The sequence below is a fragment of the Penicillium canescens genome (assembly GCF_028828765.1).
Source record: "Penicillium canescens strain IBT 15451 chromosome Unknown utg000007l_segment0_segment0, whole genome shotgun sequence".
NCBI classification, from domain to species: domain Eukaryota; kingdom Fungi; phylum Ascomycota; class Eurotiomycetes; order Eurotiales; family Aspergillaceae; genus Penicillium; species Penicillium canescens.
The window spans coordinates 1,961,849-1,984,855 of record NW_026703969.1 but is presented as its reverse complement, the minus strand read 5'-3'; the positions used below and the strand labels follow the sequence as shown (position 1 = coordinate 1,984,855).

The following is a 23,007-nucleotide window of genomic DNA, read 5'->3' as shown; positions in this document are numbered from 1 at the left end:
TTCTTGATATGAAAGGTTCTGTTGGGCAAACGGTTATCATTAACCTTATCATTGTCAACATCATCACGGTACTGTTGGATGCAACCCTTCTCGCCACTGAGTACACCAACAACTTCGAAGTCCAGACAACATACAAACCGGTAGTTTACAGCATCAAATTGAAAATGGAGTTTACAGTGCTCAACAGTCTTCTCACGGTGGTCCGCGCAAACCCTTCGACTGTCGAAGGTCGTGAACAACTAGGGGAATCGGATCATGATCGTCTAGAGCTGCCATAAGAGTGGCTTTCATACACAATGGGTAGCGAACCAGAAACCCATTTCAACCCAAAAATTGACCGGTCATTTTACCTATATAAAGGGAATGGAGTCCAAGTGAAAGTATCATGATGCATTAATCCCAGTGCCCAAAATCGGGTCGAGATATATCCGGCCAGAAGAGGTTAGTAGTGCTAAGCGTCATGCGGTAAGCAAACATACTTCACGTCTGCAGACACAATTTTCATAGATTTATATACCGCTTGGACGACTCCCAATCGTACAAAGATAGCGCGTATGGCCTTAAATCGTAAATATATACCTGCATTTTAAGAAGATGAACCATTATCTAGCGAAGCCCAAGCACTTTGGACCGTAAACCCTACAAAGCCATATTTATGACCCATTCAAAAGCACATTCCACCGGATACAGTGGCGCACTACTAATTCCTTTATGCCACTTTTATGTCGAGTTGTGCCAAACCAATTTCTTCCCTAGGTACGAGGTAAAACATTTCAGCAGCTAAAACAGTAAATATTTTTTCTGAAAAGCCGCAGCTATGAGGAGTCTTCGATAGCGGAAGCTATTCAGCATCCTAGTCACTTGATTTCATTGCATGAACAACCTCAGGCCAATGGGTAAGGTTCCCGTATACACTTCCTCCGTATGTCAAGTATCCTTGAACCATCGGTCGGGGCAGTCTAAGTATATCATCTGTGTTACCAAACACCCAGGCTGTTTGCATTCCTAGTGGATGGAATTGAGTTAACCAGGAAGATTGACGTGAAGAGATTCAGACGCAAAAAGCAAATATATATATTGTATATATATATCTGTATGCCTGGGAGTAGGAAGCACAAAGGGAGACCAAATACATACCCATAATCATATGCTGTAGAGTATGGCAATGGATCATCCACACTCCAGGATCTGTAACCCGGACGCGCCATGCTCTCCACCCTGCAGCTTGCCCTGTGGGTGCGGTTGTGGAATATCGATAAAGCATCGTTGTGTCACGTTGGATTGGTTGTCGAAACTTTAGAGAAGATTCATTTTCAGTGACATTGTAGGTTCCTGGTCCACTTCCAATATCGTAAAAATGCAAGCCATGTGAGTGAAAAGGATGCACATCGAGTGCTCCGGCAGTTGAACCTGAATTTTGGATCACAATTTCTAACACCTCCCCAATTTGGGCCGGAAAAGCTCGGACGCGAGGATCAATGCCTAGGCCATTTTCAATGGCCACATCATATGACGGAAGAGCCGCTTCATTGTTCTGGTAGAGCGCCACAAGGTATGGGGTTTGCGGGAATGCCTCGGCCCAAGGTGCACCATTTTGCCTCCATGAGATAGAGCCATTTATGATCTGCTCGACCTTTACAATCACCCGTCTGGTGACATTGGCGAGCAAAGGGAAGTCGTTTGGGATGAGGGGGGAAAGGTCATTGTCAACCCAGTCAAAAGTCGTAGTGGGCAGCTCCATAGGTGGAATCTCTGGCGGCTGAATGTTATCGTACTTCTCTCTCGGATACTCAAGCACGGCGTATGATCGTGTGAGAGTCGGTCGTTCTCTTGACTCGAGCTGTAGAAAAAACTTCTTGCGACCTTCTGTATAAAGCTCCCGTTCACTTTTGGTCCGGAGTAAGACACTGTAGCGTTGGCCCGCGCCTATCTGGAGGTGTCTGATTGGCAGGGGCTGAGTGTAGCCTCCGTCCGCTTCAATAATCACCATTTCATGGCCCTCGAATGCCATTGAAACGAAGGAAAGAGCCGTGCCGCCAATAATACGAAATCGGTATGTCTTGTTTGGCTCAACATTCAATGAAGCAAGAGAGCACGAGAGCCCTCCTGAAGTGGAGTTGTTAATTGTGCCCCGGCCATTCACAAGGATAGCTTCGGTCTCACCACTCCAGGTAAATGGATCTGAGGTTAGGCCTTGCTCCACTTGCGCATCAGACTTGTCAAAATAGTCTGTCAGAAGAATAACGCGTTCTTCATCGTACGAATAGGGAGGATCTCGGGAATCGCGCACAATCAGAGGCCCTACTGCCGACACAGCTTGGAAGCCGACATGGGAGTGGTAAAAGTATGTCCCAGCTTCGCCGTATTGGGGCCGCACTTCGTAGTCGAAAAAGTGTCCTGGAGGTATCGGCCACTGGCTCGCCATAGGAGAACCGTCTGAAAAAGGAGCAGTTGACTGGCTTAATCCATGCCAGTGCTATAATCCTCATACTTAGTCGGTGTGGCTAGAACATCGTTAATTGGATAACCTACCATGGTTAGGTTTTGTCCTGAAATGTCGTTGTAAACCCTAATCCATGTCACCTTCTCTTCATGGAGGGCTATCAAAGGCCCTGGCGTGGTTTCATTGATGACCACAGTAAAACGAGTCGTACAAGCAATCGGAATTGACTTAGCAGTGACGCGGAGAATGACGTCAGGAGTAAAGTGTTCATCGTGTCGCATAAGCCTTGCTGCCCAAACAAAACAGAATGAGGGTAATAAAAGAATATAACGCAGCAAAATCATCTTAGTGGCGAGAATAATGTTGTTCCCAGGTGAGGTTAAGCTTTTCAACTGAGGGCGTAAAATGTTCCATTTATGTACACAGCTTGCGTTAATTTTCCGGTTCAATATTTGACTAGCAGACAATCTAGTTAAGGTCTTTTTTTTTTTTGTTATCGGCTGTTGTTATCTCCAGAATTGTCTAGTTGATACTTAAAAGTCCACTCCTTCTTCTACCCGTTCACTCAATACCCATTAACATTATTGGCGCAATAGAGTTCAACTACGGGGGAATAAAATGTAAAAATGGAGACTCCAAACGCTACTTAGCAAATCTGCGAAAATCAAAATGTGGGTTGAGGGCAACTGGTGCCAAATAGTGCATTCATGCCTAACGCTTGTTGTTCAAGAATTAAAAACCGTAATGATGATTATGGCCAAGGAGACTTGGTATACGATTTAGTTCTTTCTGAACACAGCTTCCTGCACCAAGTCAATAATCACCTCTTGAATTTCTTTCCATGAATCAGACACCGGACGTGGGTGCCGGAACACCATACAGCTACAATTGCAAGAGGGCAGTGGCTTTGTATAGACAAGACTTCTTTGTTCACAAGGCCGGGGTCTTCTGTATTATGCTCCCATTGAATTAGAAAATCATGGGCTAAAACTCAAAACTTTTAGTAGAAGCCGATTGGCCTGTACAAACAGAATATTTTGGATCCTCAGTTGCCAATAACAAATAGTTTAATCATTTCCTTCGGTTACTGACACATTGTGTTTCTGGCATGTATCATCGCTTTCGACGCTTTCGCACTTGAAAACTGAGTAAATGGACGATTTTTGGGTGGAGGAGGCGGAAGGGTTTATTTTTCTTCTAAAGTTTGTCGGCATTAGAACCATATCTCCGCACACACGGCGGTTGAATTATGGCGGTAGATTCTATTCCAGAATATTTATATGATATTAGTCGAGCAGGCGAAGAGCTACTCCATCAAATGCCGATTGGTCATCGCATTAGACATCACACGCAATCTAGCTTTTTTGGGGGAAGGGACACCGGTGGCGGGATATGGACAGACGGCAAATCCCATGCTGACAAAAGGCAATGATTGGTGGATAGCTTAGAAAAAGGGTTACGAAAAGCTTTCATAGAGTAGCCGCATTTCCCGAAGGTGCCGAAGCTGGCCATACAAAACGATACTTATTCAGTTTTCTTCCCTGTCTTCGTTCCACATCTGGGACAAGTAAAGCAGACATGGTTCTCAACAACGACCTCAATGGAAGACTTGCCTTGATTACGGGTGCCTCAGGAGGGTAACCTTCTCGTTCATTCATATTATGCTTGTCACTGACAACTTGCCAAAAGCATTGGAGCAGCTTGCGCCCGTGATCTGTTCGCTCATGGGGCACATCTAGCATTGACATATTCCACAAATAAATCAGCTGTCGATGCCCTCATTGACGAGCTGAAAACGCAAGACTCATCCCGTCGGGTCACGTCTCATAGAGTGGATGTCAGCAATGCGGATGATATTGCAACCCTTTATGAACAAATTCAATCGCTCCACGAGCAGTCTGGACCGGATATCCTGATTTCAAACGCAGGCTACGGCAAACGAATTTCAAACATTGTCGACATTCCGATCGAAGAATTTCAAAAGATGATACAAGTGAATCTTGTGTCCTCCTTCCTGCTGTCTAAGCTCGCTGTCCCATACATGGTCTCTCAACAGTGGGGGAGAATCATCTTTATGTCATCGATTGCGGGAATCGGGGGCGGAATAAATGGTTGTCATTACGCTGCTAGCAAGGCTGGTCTCACTGGCATGATGAAGAACTTAGCCACTAAACTGGCTCACGATGGGGTCACGGTTAATGATGTGGCACCGGCGATGATTGGTGATACCGGAATGATCCCAGACGCCAAATCCCTAAAAGGGACATCTGGAGATGTGTCCAACATTCCAGTGGGTCGGTTAGGTACACCGCAGGAATGTGCTAATGTGATAACGATGCTCTGCAAGACTGGTTATCTGACTGGACAAAGTATTCTGCTTGCTGGCGGGTTGAAATGATGGATAGCTTACAGCCATACAATGTGGCTTGTTTGAACTTCTCTTTTCTCTTTTACTCATGGTCACATCTGAATAGTTTGAGACCCAGCAAATCTTATACCTGCTACGAGGATGATTGGTTCCACTTTCTTTGGATACGAAGACCCACCCCATGAAGATCCAATCGGTTTTTTCAGAGCTTAGATCCAGCAAAAATAGGCCAGTCTGCCTGGGGATGAGGGTCACTTGATGCCGAAGACCCAGGTGGGAGGAAGAATAAGAGCAAAAAGTGCAGATCCAGACAGGATGCAGTTATCTGATTTTACAGCGAAAAAGTATATGCGGAAGAACTCCGGATTCAGGTGGATCAACGCCAGAATACCTTCATAGTAGGCCCTCAAGTATTAAGCGCTTGATGGCGACCTTCAAGAGGAAAGTTGTCGTGATGATTTACTCTCCAAGTATCACGCTATAAGCGAAGATTACTTATATAGGAGGATTACTGTGAGCCATATGGAAGGGTGTGAGTTTGGGATGTCCCATATACATCGTCCTTCTAACATCTTTCCTCCTTGTTCTATAATCACCCGCCCTTAGAACGGTCGTTTGTGCGGGAACGAAATTGAGCTCAAATTCAGGACATTTTTTGTCTTTCTCGAGCAACTATGAATGAAAATTGATGGCAATTTTAACAGGGCCATTAAAAGCTTTTTATTGCTGAAGAGTACAGAGTTTTGGTTCCCGTAAATAGCAATCAAAATGAGGGCACGAGCCTATTTCGAGACCCGTTTCGGGCGGAGAATCAGGAAGGGCTTCCACGTATTGTGCTTTAATTGAAGATTTGAAGACCGTTCATATTGGTGCACGCAAGGAGTTACTCGTCGCCATTCGTCACATCATCAATTTCAACTACCGCAAGATATTCCATATCGATTGGCATATCGATTCAAAACTAGAAGTACAGGTGCAAGAGAGATCATCCCAGCGAAACCGCATGTTTCGCGTCATCATAACTGAATCAGTCTCAAAATAGATGGCTCCGACAATAATAGTCTGAGCCAATCCAAAATCTTTATAATTGTCGCGTAATATAAATATCACCAGACCGAAACAGCAAAAATCGTGAACCCTTTGTCTGGCATCGATGGCTACCTCCATTTTCGAGCAAGATACTGCTAACGGTGAGGCCAGCCCTGGATCACCTGACCACGCTGAATCCATTATCAACAATGTTCATGTAAGTGCAGACACATGCCTCGTCAGTATATTCAAAGTTCTTTTGAATGCAGACTGAATTTCTATATTAGGGCTTCGAGGTAGGCGAAGCATTTCAGGCTTGCTTGACTCCGTCAGAACCACAAACGCAAAACCTCCAATGCTCACAGCACTTCAGCCATACCTCCTGTGTGGAAATATTAGAACTATACTCGGTGCTTTGGGATTGCTACACGGCGGAGAAAGCTGAGCTTCACAGACTTTAGCAGGAGGCCAAGATCCTTCGTTCTGCCAATGCTCAGCTATGCCTTAGGTTGCAGGTTACGGAACGAGAGTTATACAATCAAAGGATATTTTTAGCATACTCTGAGCAGCGTTTTGAAAATCTTCACCAAGGAAGGTAAATGATCGTGCAGTTCGTTCGGGTATAATTGATGTGTATCCTGTCTCAAGGTTATACCAACAAAATGAGCGAAACATACATCACTAGTATGAATGTCCCGTAACTATTGTACTCTATTCTAATATCGATAACAGGTACTTCTGTCAGTCTCACTTCTCCGGACGATGGTCACATACTTGGTATGCAGATCAGAGTGGTTTTGACCTAAATCTGTCCTATCCGGAGCAATGTTACAACCTCGATTGGACTTTTGGGCCAGTAAAAGCAAGTAAATCGTTTATCCAGCAGATTGTACAGATAAATTAATGGCAGCCTCTTTAGTCTATCGGATATGTTGACAGCGACACCTTTGTTTTTGGTGTCGACCAGTCTGTCATAGGCATCTACATTGAGGCTATCACCGGCAATTTAAAGGACGGCGTGAATATCCGCGTCAATCTTTTTTGTGCGAAAGGAGCTATCAGGTATTACTGCGAAATGGAAATGAGGTATGGATACATTTGAATGTGAAGATAACATTCAACGGAAGTTAAATGGAGATTATAAGATCAGAAACGGGTTTCGCAGTACCTGTATACGTAATTGATAGTTCGTAGATGGATGAACCCACTTTGACTGGAGAAGCTAGTAATACCATCGATTTATTTTCTTGCGCAACAATAGGTCTAAAATTCGTAGTTTAAAGTAAACGGAGGACATGCTGCAGATCCTCCAGCTACTATAATACGTTCATTTTTCTGCTCGGAAGATCTCGGACGCCTATAGCTGCCATTTAAGTTCAATTTCCAAACTAGACCAAAATACGAATCCGTACTCAGCCTAGTAAATTGTGGGTTTAGAATCCAACTACAGTGGTGTTGCATAAGTATTCGACCTCGTGTACTTCTGCCTAGGGCCCACTTTTCCAATACTGCTGGCAGAAACTTCACATAATTCGCTGATCTTAGCCCTAGAACGCAATCAAGCTCTGGGTCTTTTCCCACGTGTTGGCTGTTTAATCGGGTAAGAGAGACTGCTATAACGCGTTGAAATGTAGCGTATATACTAGCGTGTTGGAACGCGAGTTGCCTGTATTTAGCGCCGACCGGTCTACCACTGAAAAATCGGCCGACCTTTTCCTCAGAGCTAATCAATCATAAAGTTGACTCTTGAAGCACGTCGGCCCGGAGAGCGGGAGAGGGAAGTGACACCTTGTCAGATTCTCGAGAACCTTCCGGTTCATCATGTTTGGCTTGTTTACATCCCTATGGAATGTTCTTTTCATACAGTCGAATCCATACAGTGATAATACGTAGGGTCACGTATTCTTCAGTGTAAGCCATCGCATTATGATAATTCCCCTCGTTCTCCACCAGCGCCTCTAAACTACAGGAATGGACTTGAGGAGCTCAGCCATATTAGACGGTAGGCCACACTTAGGTTCCAAGTGGAAGGTCGTTAAACTGCAGTCAAGAAGACTTTTTTCGACTTTGAGGCAATTACGATCCAAGCAAAGTATTGTCGGTGAACGAATGGGCGGCCGTCGCTATTTTGACCCCCACAATGATTGCAGATTCCTGAAGAGCGTTAGTCTAGGTATGAGGGGCTATGTGGTCCTATCACAGCAGGACAGCCGCGGGAGCCTATTTTCTGCCAAGCCTTCATAACTTCGCATGCACTAGTGCTGTATCTGTTCCACACTACCTCGTTATGGTGCAAGTTCGCCATGTGGCGTTGCTGTTCCATGGCATTTCAACCCCAGCCTCGTAGCCTCGGATATTACTGATCCTCCTGCTTCACCATTGCCGGTCGGATACAGGCTTCGTTTCTTGAGAAGAATACTACCTTATCTACCGTCGTTGCTTTTCACGACACACTCCACTGCTATTCCGAGTCTACAGTAGCACATTCCTTTCAAAAAGTACTTTCCTCCGAAATGCCCCCGAAATGCGCACAAGACAACATGGTGCCCGAGGCTCAAGGACTGAAATACAGCAAATTCGAGATGGCGCTTTTCTTGGCACTACTGGCATGGCGATCTACGTATGACGAGCGCATGGCCTCGCAGGACCCAGACTTGACCTCGGTCACCGAAGCCCAAGGCCAAATTCTCAAGCGATGGAAAGCTTTGATGGACAGCGAAACGGAACTGGCTGGCAAAGAGGAGAACTTCTCTCCTAATATCAAGAGAGAAATGGCGGTTTATGAGTGGAGATACAAAAGGCTGGAGGCCACAATGGATGCACCTCAGAAAGGGTGATGCAAAAGTGTTTTATCTCTCTTTACTTTTACTTCTGTTTTCTGTCGACATGAGCGACGTGAACTGGAGGCATTGTTGAGGTTGGTTTAGACATTGCAGTGTATTTTGGTCTGCTTTAGCAAATACGATGTCCTTTAGACTTTCCCCTTAGCATTTTGTGCATTTTTAAACCTTCAGTAGCACGACTTTTTCTTTCTGGGGGTAAAATTACTTGTTCGGTCTCGATCCAAAATATCCAAGTTAATGTCACACGGCAGGTCGATATTGCAAGATTAATGAAAGTCGCACCTCGTGTGTACCGCCTTGTCCAGGCGTTTTCTGTAATTTCCCCTTTAGATAGATTTGACTGTGCTCGAGTGAGCGGGATCAGCCGGCGAAGACAGACCGGACTGCAGGTGAACGAATTGGCTGGGTACGGATCTACTTCCTGTTGACCATGTTTCGGATACGCAAACCTCTAAAGTATTAACCCTCTTCAATTGCTACCTTCCTATAACATTGCACCGCTACTTGAATAGACTTATCGTCCGTAAGGTTTAGTTGATGGCGCTGTTTATTTAAATCGTCCCTGTGAATTCGATCATTTGACTCCCAGGAAGGAGGTTAGAGCAAAGCGCTACTCTCTGTCATTAATCAACTTACCTTTAGATTCGCGTTTCAATGATTGATAATCACTGAATTCCCGTTGGATATGCTGTTCCCAGGAGCGTTAAACTTCGTCCCGGCCTATCCCTTTGTCTCGGCCTATCCCTTTGTCCCGGCCTATCCATACTGCTGGGTGTCCTGCCTTCTCGCCCAGCTCGCGAAATAATTCGCGAATGCAGGATCATAGTATACGCCTCTCTGCACATGCTGAGCAAGCAAATTAAGGTAAATTTTTTGCGAGTATAAATTGATTATTCGGCGACTGATCATATGGTCAAGAATAAGCTAACTGAACCTAGACGCTATCATTCATGCCAATGCCTATCATTAGACCTCGCCATATTGCTTTTTCGGGTACCCCATGGGTACCCGCTAGCCCGCCAAGAACCCATGAGCCCGTATATTACGGAATAACAGTTGTAATACAGACCGTAACTCATATGATGATATGTAATATGGTATATATTACCTGTATTCAAATTTCTTGGCGGGTTTTGGGTCAAGGGTCGAAACCCAACCCGCGATTTTGGCGAGGTCTACCTATCATAGAAGAGAAACTGCTGGAGCTCTGACTTACAGCGAGAAACGCGACGAGCAGATGTACAGCGAGAAGCGTGATAACCAGGTGTACAGCGGGCGAAAGTAAACTTGCCAAGTTACAGTGCTTCCGGCAACTGGTATCACCACCTACACTCTTTGTTTGTTTCTCAAAACCCTAATACGAAGATCCACTAGTCTGTACCAAGAATAGCTCCGGAATATCAATATTCCTGTACCGTTACCCACACAGTATTTTACAGAAATATCATGTTCTATGTAAGTTAGGAACTAACTGTATGGGCGATCCATGGTAGCGGGAAGTTTCGATGGAAATGTAAAAATTCCAACACGAAGAGCTGGAATGGGCCTCATGGATATGGCAAGCGGCCACTTTCCCGTACCACCCAAGTGACAGTCCAGACGCTTACTCTGAATCAGACAGCGTGAACTAGTTACGATTTACAATACCTTGCTTACAAGCAGAACACTCATGACCTGCTTATCGCCATACTACTGTATCCGCACCGAGCCCAATTTAGATTCCCATTTACGTCCTGTCTTTCTTTTTAGGGGTTCCCAGAAGTGATTTTTTGTCCCATGGGCCTGCTTATGAGGTTCTACTTCCCTTTATTTTTTAAGATTTGTTTCCCAAAATCTGATTCATGATTCCTCCATTCAATGATGTTCATGGCGCTTTATTACTAGAGCTGTCCCTTATGAAATATAGTACCTTTTGATTTTAGATTCAACCCTTGCACATTTTCTTCATAATGGCATCCTATCCGTAAATTTAAGTAGTCACCTTGCACAAAGATACAAAATGAGAATAAGTTGCTATTCTGTTCATTGACGTCGCTAACGCTGACAAGGTTGCTGTGCACCGAATATGTATGTTTAAGGGCAAGCGCCCTTAGCGGATGAGCAATATCCTCAGAGAGGTGTCTGTACACTAAGCTGTGAGGCTGCATCGCTTGTTCTGCAGCTAAACCTTTAGCGGGAATTTAGATTAAATTTAATTGAATTCCTGAGGTTTCTGCCAGGCAGTATGAAAAAGTGGGTCCAGGGGCGAAGTATCGGAGGTCAAATACTTTTGTTACACCACTGTATATCGGTGCATAAAGTCAGCCTCCGTCGGTCCCGAGACACGAATGCATGAGGTCAACTCGAAGTTTGTGTCCTATATCACGGCCATACGTTTGCATCGCCCGTTTCACCGGAAAAAAGCAAGCCTGATACGAATCTCTTCCTACATACGAAGTAGCCTGAGCCCACGTAATTTGGTCCTGGGGATGTGGAGGGAAGGACCAGTGCAGCACAGATGAGCAGGAGGATTGTCAATCGGAGTTCTCCGGTCTCTCCCGAGGGCTCAGAATGGGTCGGACTTGGCCTTTTCACTGAGGTTGAAATAATTTTGTCGTAGACTGGGGGATGTGAAACTATTAGGAAATGCGCGGACCTACGCCTGAGCCTGTCGATTAGCCAATAATTTCAGTCCTACCGTACTTCAACCAAGTTGTGCATCGCTCTCTAAAGGCCATCATTTAAACATCTTTTGAATTGAAGGGTGTTGGTCATATATAGTTGTTTTATCGTCCGCGCGTGTTTTCCTTAAGTTGACCATCACGTTGAACCTTCACGTTAACGGTGGACTCATTCCGTTTCCATACGATTATTTTACCATTTTCTTAAAAAATGCGGCGAATGTTCAAATGTGAATATTATGAGCTACGTACCCTACTGAATTGGGGGCCCGAAACAACCACGACAACTAACAGCATGTTTCTTCACGATCAATTGCACATTGTACTTGGATATCATGGGAGAATAATTCGGAGTTTGGAACTAAAGCCGCTACAATAGGATACATTAAATCAGATCAATTTATAACTGCCTCAGGCAGAGATTCTGTCTAGGTCACATTGAAAACTGCTGGATTCTCCCTTTCCTCTGTGGGTTTATGATCTAGTTTAGTCAGCTATCTATAAGTGAAAGCTAGAAAAGCTAGTAACCTAAGAAGAACGCAGTGCGCTTCCCTACTCTCATAAAACCCCTTTCTAACCTAGTGAAACCCCCAAATGAACCTTCTATCAGGGATCAGCATTATCCTGGGCCAATTGGAACAGACGCTGCAGATGATGAGGACGACGAAAGCACGCAAATGACGTGGCCGGACACGGCAGACGAAGTCAAGGCCTTACCTCGTGCTAGCACTCCCACTCCAGAGAGACGCTCTCAAAGGCCAAGGAAAATCTCATATGCCGATATACTCGCGCAGTCGAAAATTAACAACTGTTAGCGAGTTTAACTGATTTCTTAGTTGCTTTCTTCGATTTCATTTATTAGTCATCTGATCTTTCCTCTCATTGGTCAATCTTAACTAAAACGCAACTCAAATATCATCCACACATTTTAATGTCTTTTTTCACCTCTCCGTCTCCCCTTTCCAGTTCTTCGTTTCAGGGCCGATGCGCAACGCGCGCGGCTTCCAGTTTGATACTGTTTATGCAAGACAAAACAGCTTGACAGGGGTCTTAAGGCCGTTAATCCAATCTAGCCTAGCGTACTTTGATATAGGGTTTGGGAAACAATCTACGTGTGCAAGAAGGAGGAATCCGATTTTGAATTCGGCAGTACAAATGGGGTGCTTGAAGTCGAATCGATCTGGTCCAGGAAGGCTCGCTTGATCGTTGCTTTCAGACCAAGATTGAGCAGGTTTGACGGCCATGGAAAGTTCAGCTGATGCACACTCCAGCAAATACTTCAGTACCCAGGTTAGAGCCTGGCGAAGATTGGTCTGGAAGATAGGAGATTTTGGAGGTTCGTGGTTAATGAAGTCCGGCAGAGCTTTTTCAAGTACAATAGAGAGATGCGACCCTTCACTGGCTTTACTTTGTTTTTGTCCCGTTCCTCTCTTATATACTTGGGTATCCCGCCTGGACGACCTTATCCCGGACCATACTGGCGCTCTCCTTACTTTCCATTCTCCATCTCTCGGCTTCTCTACCAGGCGATCTAACAGCCAACCGCTCAAACCGGAAAGGATTAGATGCAAAATAGGGGTTCAGGGGAGGGGAAACAACCAACGTGGAATCAAGAAAATGCCGAGAATCGCCGGATTATCGACTTCACTCTCCGTTGTCTCAGCCATGCCACCGTAAATCGGCGGCTGAGGTTCAGTGTCTACCACGAAGACAGAAGTCAGATCCCGCCACAAAAGTCAATTCCAGCTAGAACGTACAGGCCGCTAATGAATAGGCTACCAAAGCTGCTTCGGTTAAACTATTCATGTAATATCAACATGCCTCGTGCATGGGCCCCCCGCCCCAAAATGCTTTGAAAAGCTTGTCCGAGCTGACAAACAAAGTTCAGGCAACCATGCGGCGAAGCGCCATGTGGAGAGTTCAAGTACACTGAATGGAGAGGGGCTGAAGGCAGATGGCAGCGTAGCGGATGTCAGGCTGGCCAGGGATTGGCGCGTAAATTGAGTTTTGCTTCCTTTGAGTTTTGCTCCCACATTATTGAGAAACATAATCGTTGTGATGGAGAGTAATAGCTCTCTAAGCCGTAAGCACAGCCTTCTATATGATGATTGGGAGGGCGGAGGGCTGCTGCATACGAAAGGGCTAGGGTAAACTGGCAACCCGAGACTAATTGACTACCAGGCGATCTTGCCAGATTGCCAGATCTACTGTCATGGATTTTAGTCTTGCAACCTATTGGTTGATATAATACACTAACTGAAACCACGCTAATTGTGCTGACCTTCGAACTGAGTCCAGACACTATACGGAGTAGAAGCAGAATATTTATCGATACTCGGCTCTATTTTCTAGAGGTATGATACGAGCGAGCTTCTTCAATTGCCGGGTAGGATGGTCTCCACAATAGACCACTGCCTGACTATCGGTAACTGAAGTAAAGTTCAGCGCTAACCCCAGAGAGCTTCCGTAGCCGCTCTTTTAGGAATACAGTTCCCAGCTATTGTGGGGTCGCAAACCTTGGCGCCGTATAGTAATAGTCTTCAACTTAGTTTTGGAAGTCAACAAGCCCAAAGGCCTACGGGTCCAAAACTTCCTCCTCTACGACAGACTTTTAGTGGCTCTCCGGGTCGCACCCACACGTCTTGTGACATATATTGTATCACTCGCTTTGGAGCTGAAGCATGAAATTACAAGAGAATGCCCTTTTGCCGCAGTGACGGCCTTGACGGTGCTGGGTTTTACGCAGATTGGGTAAGTATATGGGCGTTTGCTTGTAATACTTAATGGGCGTGACTTACCAGATATAGGTTTGACAATGGCCTTATGGGAGGCCTCGTGAACCTAAGTGCCTTCAATGATACGTTCAACTCACTCACCACTACCATGGTTGGTCTTATTGTTTCTATCATGGAGAATGTCATTTTTGGGTAGCCTTCCACAAAATGCCCCTGAGTCACCCCAGAAAAGTCTCCGAAAAAACACCTTTTTGCATAAAATCCAGGCGTTGGCGTGTATAAATCTGCTAAATAATAAGATATAATACTGTTTTTCACACTTGTGTTGGTTCTGCTGTTAGAGTACTATATGATCCTGCTTGAAGGTATTCGTAATTTGAGGTAATAATCTCAAATTAGGGATGGATGTAGCTCGTTTTAAATTCTTTACTAAAATTTGAAGAATTCAGATGATTTTAGTGGCGTGTAGGTAGTATGCAGGATCTTTGTTGATGAGGTTGCTGAAATATAAACTTGTTGTTTGCAGGAGAATTTATACCTACTGGAAGAACGAATACGGGTAATTATTCTGATATCTACTTATTTGATTCCGTAACTGATGGGTAAGAAGGTTTTTCTATTCTAATAGTCTTGTTCTGTTCGACTAGCGGTATCAGGCAATGGTTCCGTTTTAATCGATCTAGCCTTCAGGCTAGGTTCCTAGTATAATTGGATGTCTTGCTCTGACCAGGTGAAATTTTTGTGGATCCCTAGCCTGATAAAAGGTGGGAGATGGGGTATTATGGGACTTCTCTGGGGCTTTCTGGGGTACTTCTAGGATTATTTGAGATTTTTCTGGGGTTTTGTTGGGATCTTCTGGGGTCGCCCCAAAAAGATAATCGATAGCCAATTAAAAGCATAACCTAGTAAATTCCTTTTGACCGATCCCCTTCTTCTCAGTATTTCTGAATCACAATAATAAAGATATTCTCGAGAACATGGGTCAGGCATCCGATCTGCCACAAAATTACTGACAGTATGTATGTATCTAGTCAAGTTTACAGTCCATACAGAGCCCCTTGCCCTATGGCAGACCGTTTGCAATTGCCTACATCCAAGCACATCCAGTTACTTCCAGGTCTTTGACTCTTTTTCCTCGCCACAATTCACACATTCGCACAGACCTTTTGGTGTAGCTTTATAGCCTCCTCGTATTCATGACATTTTTTGCCGGTTCAAGCTGATTTCCTGGGGGGAATGAGGTGTTCTAAGTGTCTGAGCACCACGCTAGACAGAGCTAGTAAAGTTGAAAAGCGTTTTGTGGTGGATGTTGTGTTTCAGCGATGGGAATCAAAGTTGGCGCCGGAAACGTATTACGGAACCCATGACTCAACTACATTTCTCTAGAGCTTTTCACTGACCTATATATCTCAAATTGCTGCCACAGACAGGGGCATGGGTACGTTTATGTCTGAATCCCAAATTTCTATGTCAATGGATCTTGCGATTTCAGCGACAACCCTCTCAGGGAGCATTCTGTCTAGCGCAGGTATCGCTTTCATAATCAGCCGTCATTTTTGGCCGGTTACCCCTCGGCCTTTCCATAACGCTTTGGTTATAAATCTTCTATTTGCAAGTAATTGTCCATATCTATCTCTCATGTCCGTTTTCCTTGATGATAGATAACTGATATTTAGAGAACTTGCAGACTTTGCAAATGCTTTGAATAACAGCATTTCTGGCCTCGTTATCGTGACCAAGAACAAACCCCTGGCTGATGGCGTTGGTTGTACCATAAATGGATTTATCGGACAACTTTCTGTGCAGGTTAGTTTTCCTCCCAGTATCTCTCTTTTGAGCATTTTTAGCTCGTCTTTCTTCATCTACACTAAATCCAAGTTCCTGACAGGTCACTCTTAGGCTGTGGATTGTTCCACCTTATCAATCGCTATTTTGACTCTCATCATGGTTTTGTGTCCTCGTACAGTCATAAAGCAAACTGTTAGGCGCCAAATTGGTCAGGTTGGATGTGTCTGGATATTACCTATTATCACTAGTAAGACCTCGGCCGCCGCACTATCTCTCTTCTGACCTAAAATAGGTTCTGTGGCCCTAATAAAGGGTTACATCCACCCAGTCAGTGGGAACTGGTGCTGGATCCAAGACCACCCCGTGTATTTGCGATACGTGCTTGCGCATGCATGGCGGTTCGCTATAATAATCTTCCTCATTTGCCAGTGCGTGATTGTTCACATACACCTTCGGCATCTGGTCAACTATCCACCCTGGAGCGGCAATAGCAACGATTTGAGCACCCATGACGAATTACCTTCTTCAATACCAATGAAACCAAGTCCTCCAATGGGAATAACCGTTGATGCCACTGAAAATCATTATAAGTTAGGTGTCGAAAGGGCGGAAAATCTTTCCAGGAAAGGTAACTTATAACTTGAATATGGATGAACAGAAACCTAGCTAATAGATCTCTCTGAAGGCCGACTTAATAGGTCTTCCCACGATTCCGCTAGACCTTTGAAAAACGAATCCGATCCTGACTCCTTTTCCAACGCGGATATATCTACGAATGGCGCGACTCTTCCTACGAATAGGGTGGACTTTAAGACCAAAGGTCTCAGGAGAAAGCAACACGAGATTCTCTTTCGGAAAATTAGAGCCCTCAAGATTTATCCGACACTGTACATTATCCTCTGGCTTCCAGGAATAGCATCCCGCATTGCTGATGCTATGGGGCATGATCAGAAAATCCTGGATCTACTTCAAGCGTCGACCCAATTTATTGGTCTGGCCAACGCAATTGCATTTGAATGGATACAAAGGATAGCGCAACGTTAAATGAACACGTCGACAAAATATATGGAGGGTGACCTCCATAACTCAGCCCCAGTTTCCTCCTCATATATGATTCTTGAATTGATAGGGTCCAACCATCGAGTACAAACCTACACGTGAACTACTACGTGACGGTGTTTATAGGAGACACTGTCCCTCCATGATGCACTATCTCTTCACGACTTTCCCGGGCCTCTACCTGACTTACTTATTTATTGTTGCCAATCTTTTGAGGACTCAAGCAAATTTTCGCTCCCATAATCTGTTGTATGCGCCCTTTCTTTAATACAGATACTAGTCAAATGTTCCTTCCCACTCCGCCCCACTATATTGGCCCAACAACCAACCCAAGTTTTTTTTTCACTCCTACACCTCCCCTATTGCTCCGATTGTAATGAAATTAGGACCAAAAAGTAGCAAAACGGCGCAGCTATCTACGTCCCAAAGGTCAGCTATTATCTATGCTCACGAGAATGGCGCTACGCAAGTGCAATTAGCTAATGACTTTGGCTGCTCTCGGCGTACAATCTACAATACGCTAAAACGCTATTCAGAAGGCGAAAAGCTAGAGAATCGCGAAAAAAGCGGCCGTCCCGCTATTATTAGTGAGCGCGCTTGCTCTCATCTCTATTTACAGGCACGTCGGCATCCGTTTTGGACCTATAAACAGCTAAGTGCTGCTACAGCTCAGCATCCGTCACCCTCCACTATACGTCGAATTTTAAAGCGATTCGGACTCGGAAAACGGCGATCGAAACAGAAAATACCAATTAAGCCTCCTCTTGCAAGGAAGAGGCTAAAATTTGCGCGAAAATGGCGACGCGAAAGCTTCCAATCGTGGATCTTCTCGGACGAGTGTTCGGTGCAACGAACCTCGAACTTTGGACCACAATGGTGCTTTCGTATAACCTCGGAGGGCCTTCGTAAGGACCTTGTGAATGCTAAGGCTCACGTTAAAGATATTTCACAAATGGTTTGGGCCGGAATCTGGCTAGGAGGTCGAACAGAATTAATAATTATGGAACGGGACAAAGAATCGCGGTCGGGGAGGGGTTATACTGCGAAGTCGTATATTTCGACGCTCGAAAAAGGCCTGATGCCAATCTACACCCCTAATTTAGTATTTCAGCAAGATAACGCGAGGATTCATCTAGCGAAGGACACGCAAGAGTGGTTTGAAACTCACGGAGTATACGTCGAAGACTGGCCCGCGCACTCACCCGATTTGAACCCAATTGAACCGGTATGGCGCTGGTTAAAAGTGAAGCTTTTTGCATTATTTCCGGAGCTTATTGGCATGGGAAGGTCGGAGGTAGACTGGCATTATTTTAAAAAATGCCTAGTGGAAGCTTGGAAGGCATTAGATCAGGCAAAGATAGATACGCTAATATTGAGCATGGGAAGACGTTTGAAGGCAGTGCGGAAGGCTAAGGGGTATTACACAAAATATTAAGCGAATTTTTGAAAGTGCTATTATTAAGCAACCCTGAAATTTAATTATATTATTATACAGTCAACTCTCGCTTATACCACAGCATACTATCCAAGCCAAATTACGTGGTATAATTGAGTTGTGTTTTGGTGAGAGGATGACATAATATTTGACAAGCTAACTCTAACGTGATTCACGGTCTCCCGGGCGACACTGCCGGTCGGGCGACCCCATAAAAAATCCCCTCAATAATAAAACATGTTTTTTAACCACAACAAAAATGCCCCCCCAACGCTCTGATCGAAAAAAAAGTTGATAGAGCAGGAGGGCCGTCTTTTATTAGCTATAAAGGCTATAAAAGATGGTAAATATCCCTCTGCTGCAGCTGCTGCACGATCATTTGATTTACCTGTCTCAACTTTGAAGTATCGGATCAATGGGCGCGAATCTTTGGCTGAGAAGAGACCAACTGGCCATATTTTCACTGAAATTGAAGAGCAATCAATGGAAAATTGGTTACTTGATATGGATACCAGAGGTGCTGCTCTCACGATGCCTATGTTGCGCGATATGGCCAATCTCCTACGAAGTGCCCAGAAAAATACCCCCTCCACTATCGGTGTCAATTGGCCTACTCAATTTATCAAACGACGCCCGAATTTATCCAGTCGACTCTCTCGAAAATACGACTATCAGAGAGCACTTTCAGAGGACCCTCGAATTATTAAACCATGGTTTGATTTGGTCCAAAATACTATTGAAAAGTGGGGTATCACTTCAGATGATATTTTCAACTTTGATGAGTCTGGTTTTGCTATGGGGGTTGGCGCGACACAGAGGATTATTACCTCGGCTGAATACCATGGGAAAAGAGCTCTCTTACAAGCCGGAAATCGCGAGTGGGTGACTTCAATTGAGTGTATCAGAGCTGATGGAAGTGTTCATCCTCCACTCTTTGTTTTCAAGGGAAAACTTTTTCCAGCGCATCTACGCCAACCCCTCCTGAACAATCAAGAAGGAGCTGGTCTTACTACAAGTAAAAATGGCTGGAGTACCAATGAGATTGGTATTTGGTGGCTAAAATACTACTTTATCCCAAATATTGGGAGAAGGGTAGGAAAATATTGCCTCTTGGTCCTGGATGGTCATGGTAGTCATTTGACCCCTGAATTTGACCAACTTTGTGATGAAAATGATATCATTGCAATCTGCATGCCTTCACATGCCTCTCATCTTTTACAACCTTTGGATGTGGGTTGTTTTTCGGTTTTGAAGAGGCTTTATGGAGGAGCGGTTTCAACCATGATGCGGAATGGAGTCAATTCTATTGATAAGGAAGATTTCCTTGAATTGATTGCAGATGCAAGAAAGGGTGCTTTTACGGCCTCTACTATCCAGAATAGCTTCTTGGCTACTGGATTAACACCATTTAATCCAGATAAAGTCTTGGAAAAACTGAATGTGCACCTGGATGAACTTCCTCCTCTTGAGATCCTTTCCCAGCGACCACTCTCTTCCGGCAGTGATAGTGATCCAAATACTCTCTGGACTCTCTCGAAATTCTCAAAATCGCAATCTCGTATCAAAAAAGGTCTAGAATCTTCTTCTTCAATCCTTTCTTCGCCTATTAAACGGGAGATTAAGAGGACCTACGAAATGACCATAAAAGTGGTCCACCGCCAAATTTTCCTCCAAGATCGCTGTATACAATTAGAGGCAACCAACAAAAAACAGACAAAAAAACGAGTGATCAAACATACATTTATTGATCAGAGAGGCATTTTAAGGGGTCAGGAGAGCAGTCAGAGTGATGTGGTTATTGAGAAGAAGGATGTATGTAAAGATATATCTTTGCTGGAGATGCCTGTAGAACAACCTACAGAACCTGCTTTACCCTCTATGCCTACAGTTAGGCGGCAGGTCACCTGTTCTGGATGTGGTACTAAAGGTCATACGTATATTAAATGCCCTACACGTGTTAAATAGCAAAATTTAAGTTGTTTTTGTGGTATTATTCATGCTTAAAAATTGAAGGTTTTTTCATTTTTGGTGGGGCCGCCCGACCAGCAGTGTCGCCCGGGAGACCGTGAATCACGTTAAGCCCTAATACCTATTTAGTCTTCCATCCCATCATCTGATCCAAAGTCACCTGACGTTTCTCATCAATCTGAATCCTGCCAAAGTCGCTGATTAAGCTCTCAATTTGTCTAATATGGTCCGAGGTACCCTTTTCTTTGCTACAAACCCATAGTAGGATATCCTGGAGGCTGTCCAATATAGCAGAATTAGACAGAAGCTCAGGTGGGGGCCCATCAATGTCAATATCCTGAATTTCTGAGGTTGTTGGGGCAATATATATATCTTGCTCATTGGTCTCATCTCGCCCTTCAGTCCCATCTTCTAACATGTCTTCGTCCGAAGGGTTCAAAAACTCGTCAAATGGCACAATATCTTTATCACCAAGCTTATCAATTGCTTGATTATATAGACTTTCAATCTCATCACTCAATCCGGGCTCGGAAAATAGTGCAGACTCAGGTGCGGACTCGGGCGCGGACTCAGGTATAGGTATAGACTTTGGACTAATCAAAGTACTTTGTTTAAAGCAATTGATAATCGTTTGGTCTGATACACTTGTTCTCCAAACTTGCGTTACCCAGGTAACAGTATAATAAATGCTCATTCTTTGTTTTGGGTCTATCCCACGATCAAGAAAAGCAATCATATAGCGCATCCATTTCTTCCGATAATGGTGCTTCAAGTTTTGGATAATACCTTGGTCCAAGGGTTGATAAATTGAAGTTGCGTTTGCTGGCAAAAAAACAACCGTAATCCGGGGTGGTGGTGGCGCTCGCTGGAGTCCAATAACATGTGGTGAAGCATTGTCTAAAAGGAGCAAAGCTTTCTTATCTAAGGGAATACGCCCATAGAAAGATCGCAACCAGTCCTCCATAATGTCATGACGCATCCATGCTGCCTTGTTGTGACGCCAAACACATCCCAGAGCTCGGAAATTAACCCCCGGAGTGCGCGAGGGGTTTTTGCTGTGCCAATCAACCATAAAGGGACTCGATCGGAACCATCCGCATTTGATGCAACAACAATAGTGATTCGTGTTTTATCAAGCTTTTTGCCAGCAATTTTTCCCTTTGAAAGACCACCATTTGGCATACGTCGCCAAAATAGGCCAGTTTCATCCATATTGTAGATTTCGGACGGTTTGAATTGATTGCAAATCGATTTGGTGCTTTTGATCTGATCATGTACCGAGGATGGGACTGAGGCAGCTTCTCCGTGGAAAGTATGATATTGAAGAGAGTGGCGTTGTTTGAAGCGAGTTAACCAACCCTCAGAGAATTGAGGTTTGGTCCGATCTTTGTATTCCGGTATTTGTCTCCAAAGCTCAGCTGCTTTAGTTTGGATCAAAGGGCCATTTATTGGTATTCCATTGCCAATATGGTTATCTGCCCAGTCATATAGCTTTTGGTCCAATAATGGCCAATGAGAGGATGAAGATCGTTTGTTTGCCCCTGCAGGGCCCGTATCAAGATAATTGTATTTGGATGAAAGGATCCTTGATATGGTTGACCGGTCAATCACTTGTTTGAATTGGTCCTCAAACCACTTAGCACATGCAGTCTGCGTGGGCTTTGGGCTAGTATTAGACCAAAATGCCCGTAGTGCCTGTTTCTGCGCGTCTGATATACCCAATTTGGTACGCTTTGGTCCCATTCTGACGCGCTTGGGTGGGGTCGGGAGGGTAGGAGAGCTTGTAGATTGAGGCATTCTGATTGGTTGATTGCGCTGACTAAGCAGATTTGAGAGGAAGAAAGTGTGGTAAAACAAAATGTGTTATATTCTGTCAATTTATATGGAAAAAACTGGAATGAAGGGGCCATCCAAGCAAGGGATGTGTTATTATCAAGAATGTGCAATATCCCACCGTGGTATAAGCGAGAGTTGACTGTATATGGTATTGAATGTCCTATACTGGATAGCTTCCTTAGTTCCGCAAAGGCTGCTTTGGGATTTATCACGGTATAAGTGCACCCCAGTCGGACTGAAGTGCTTGGAAGCTGCAAATGAAGACGAAAAGAATAAACCAACACCAAACTATACACAAAGCTTGTGGCTTGCAATTCAAGCCACTCGACAAGTCGAATGGGTGACAGTTAGTGGAGCAGCCCCCAGCACGACCGCGTGGGAGACGTGGCTGAGACTGGCACATGAGAACTGCCGCAACCCGAGTTGGAATGCGGTTGCTGAAAAGGATCGATTGATGAAAGAAACGCGCCAAGAACCTGAAGCGCCAGCTCCTCTGCTTGTTCGCCGCGAGACTGCTTAGCGAGGGAGGCTTTGAATGAAGAGACATCATCTATTGGTGTGTGATCTGTCACGTGTGTGATCTAGCCATCTTAGGTTAGACGCATTGGCTGCCCCGCAGAATGTCCGGTTGTAATTGCTTCGAGTTTTGAGCACAATTACACGATCAAACCCTTGGTTGATAGGGCTAGGTTCTGGTAGTGGTGCTGTAGTACCTGTATGGAACCATAAATTGTGTTCCGCGTAATAATAATAATAATTTCAACAGTTTTAATTTGAATATGGTCATTGTCACCAAAGCACATCATTCGAACGCAATGGCTTGGAATGTATGTTGATACAATT

General features: G+C 44.6%; 4 protein-coding genes across 4 annotated transcripts; 2 read left to right on the top strand and 2 right to left on the bottom strand.

Moving 5' to 3' along the window:
• Positions 1 to 815: 815 nt before the first annotated feature.
• Positions 816 to 2,535, bottom strand: N7446_010877 (Multicopper oxidase; the record flags this gene model as incomplete). The annotated part of the gene is made up of 3 exons (XM_058519620.1): positions 816 to 841; positions 1,138 to 2,476; positions 2,533 to 2,535. The coding sequence occupies 3 exons, from the start codon at positions 2,533 to 2,535 to the stop codon at positions 816 to 818; spliced, it is 1,368 nt and encodes a 455-aa protein (XP_058368458.1).
• Positions 2,536 to 4,021: 1,486 nt separating this feature from the next.
• Positions 4,022 to 4,841, top strand: N7446_010876 (SDR family NAD(P)-dependent oxidoreductase; the record flags this gene model as incomplete). The annotated part of the gene is made up of 2 exons (XM_058519619.1): positions 4,022 to 4,080; positions 4,133 to 4,841. The coding sequence occupies 2 exons, from the start codon at positions 4,022 to 4,024 to the stop codon at positions 4,839 to 4,841; spliced, it is 768 nt and encodes a 255-aa protein (XP_058368457.1).
• Positions 4,842 to 8,353: 3,512 nt separating this feature from the next.
• On the top strand, positions 8,354 to 8,677 carry N7446_010875 (uncharacterized protein; the record flags this gene model as incomplete). Its single annotated transcript, XM_058519618.1, has 1 exon — positions 8,354 to 8,677. The coding sequence occupies one exon, from the start codon at positions 8,354 to 8,356 to the stop codon at positions 8,675 to 8,677; it is 324 nt and encodes a 107-aa protein (XP_058368456.1).
• Positions 8,678 to 16,169: 7,492 nt separating this feature from the next.
• Positions 16,170 to 16,376, bottom strand: N7446_010874 (uncharacterized protein; the record flags this gene model as incomplete). Its single annotated transcript, XM_058519617.1, has 1 exon — positions 16,170 to 16,376. The coding sequence occupies one exon, from the start codon at positions 16,374 to 16,376 to the stop codon at positions 16,170 to 16,172; it is 207 nt and encodes a 68-aa protein (XP_058368455.1).
• Between the last annotated feature and the right edge of the window lie 6,631 nt (positions 16,377 to 23,007).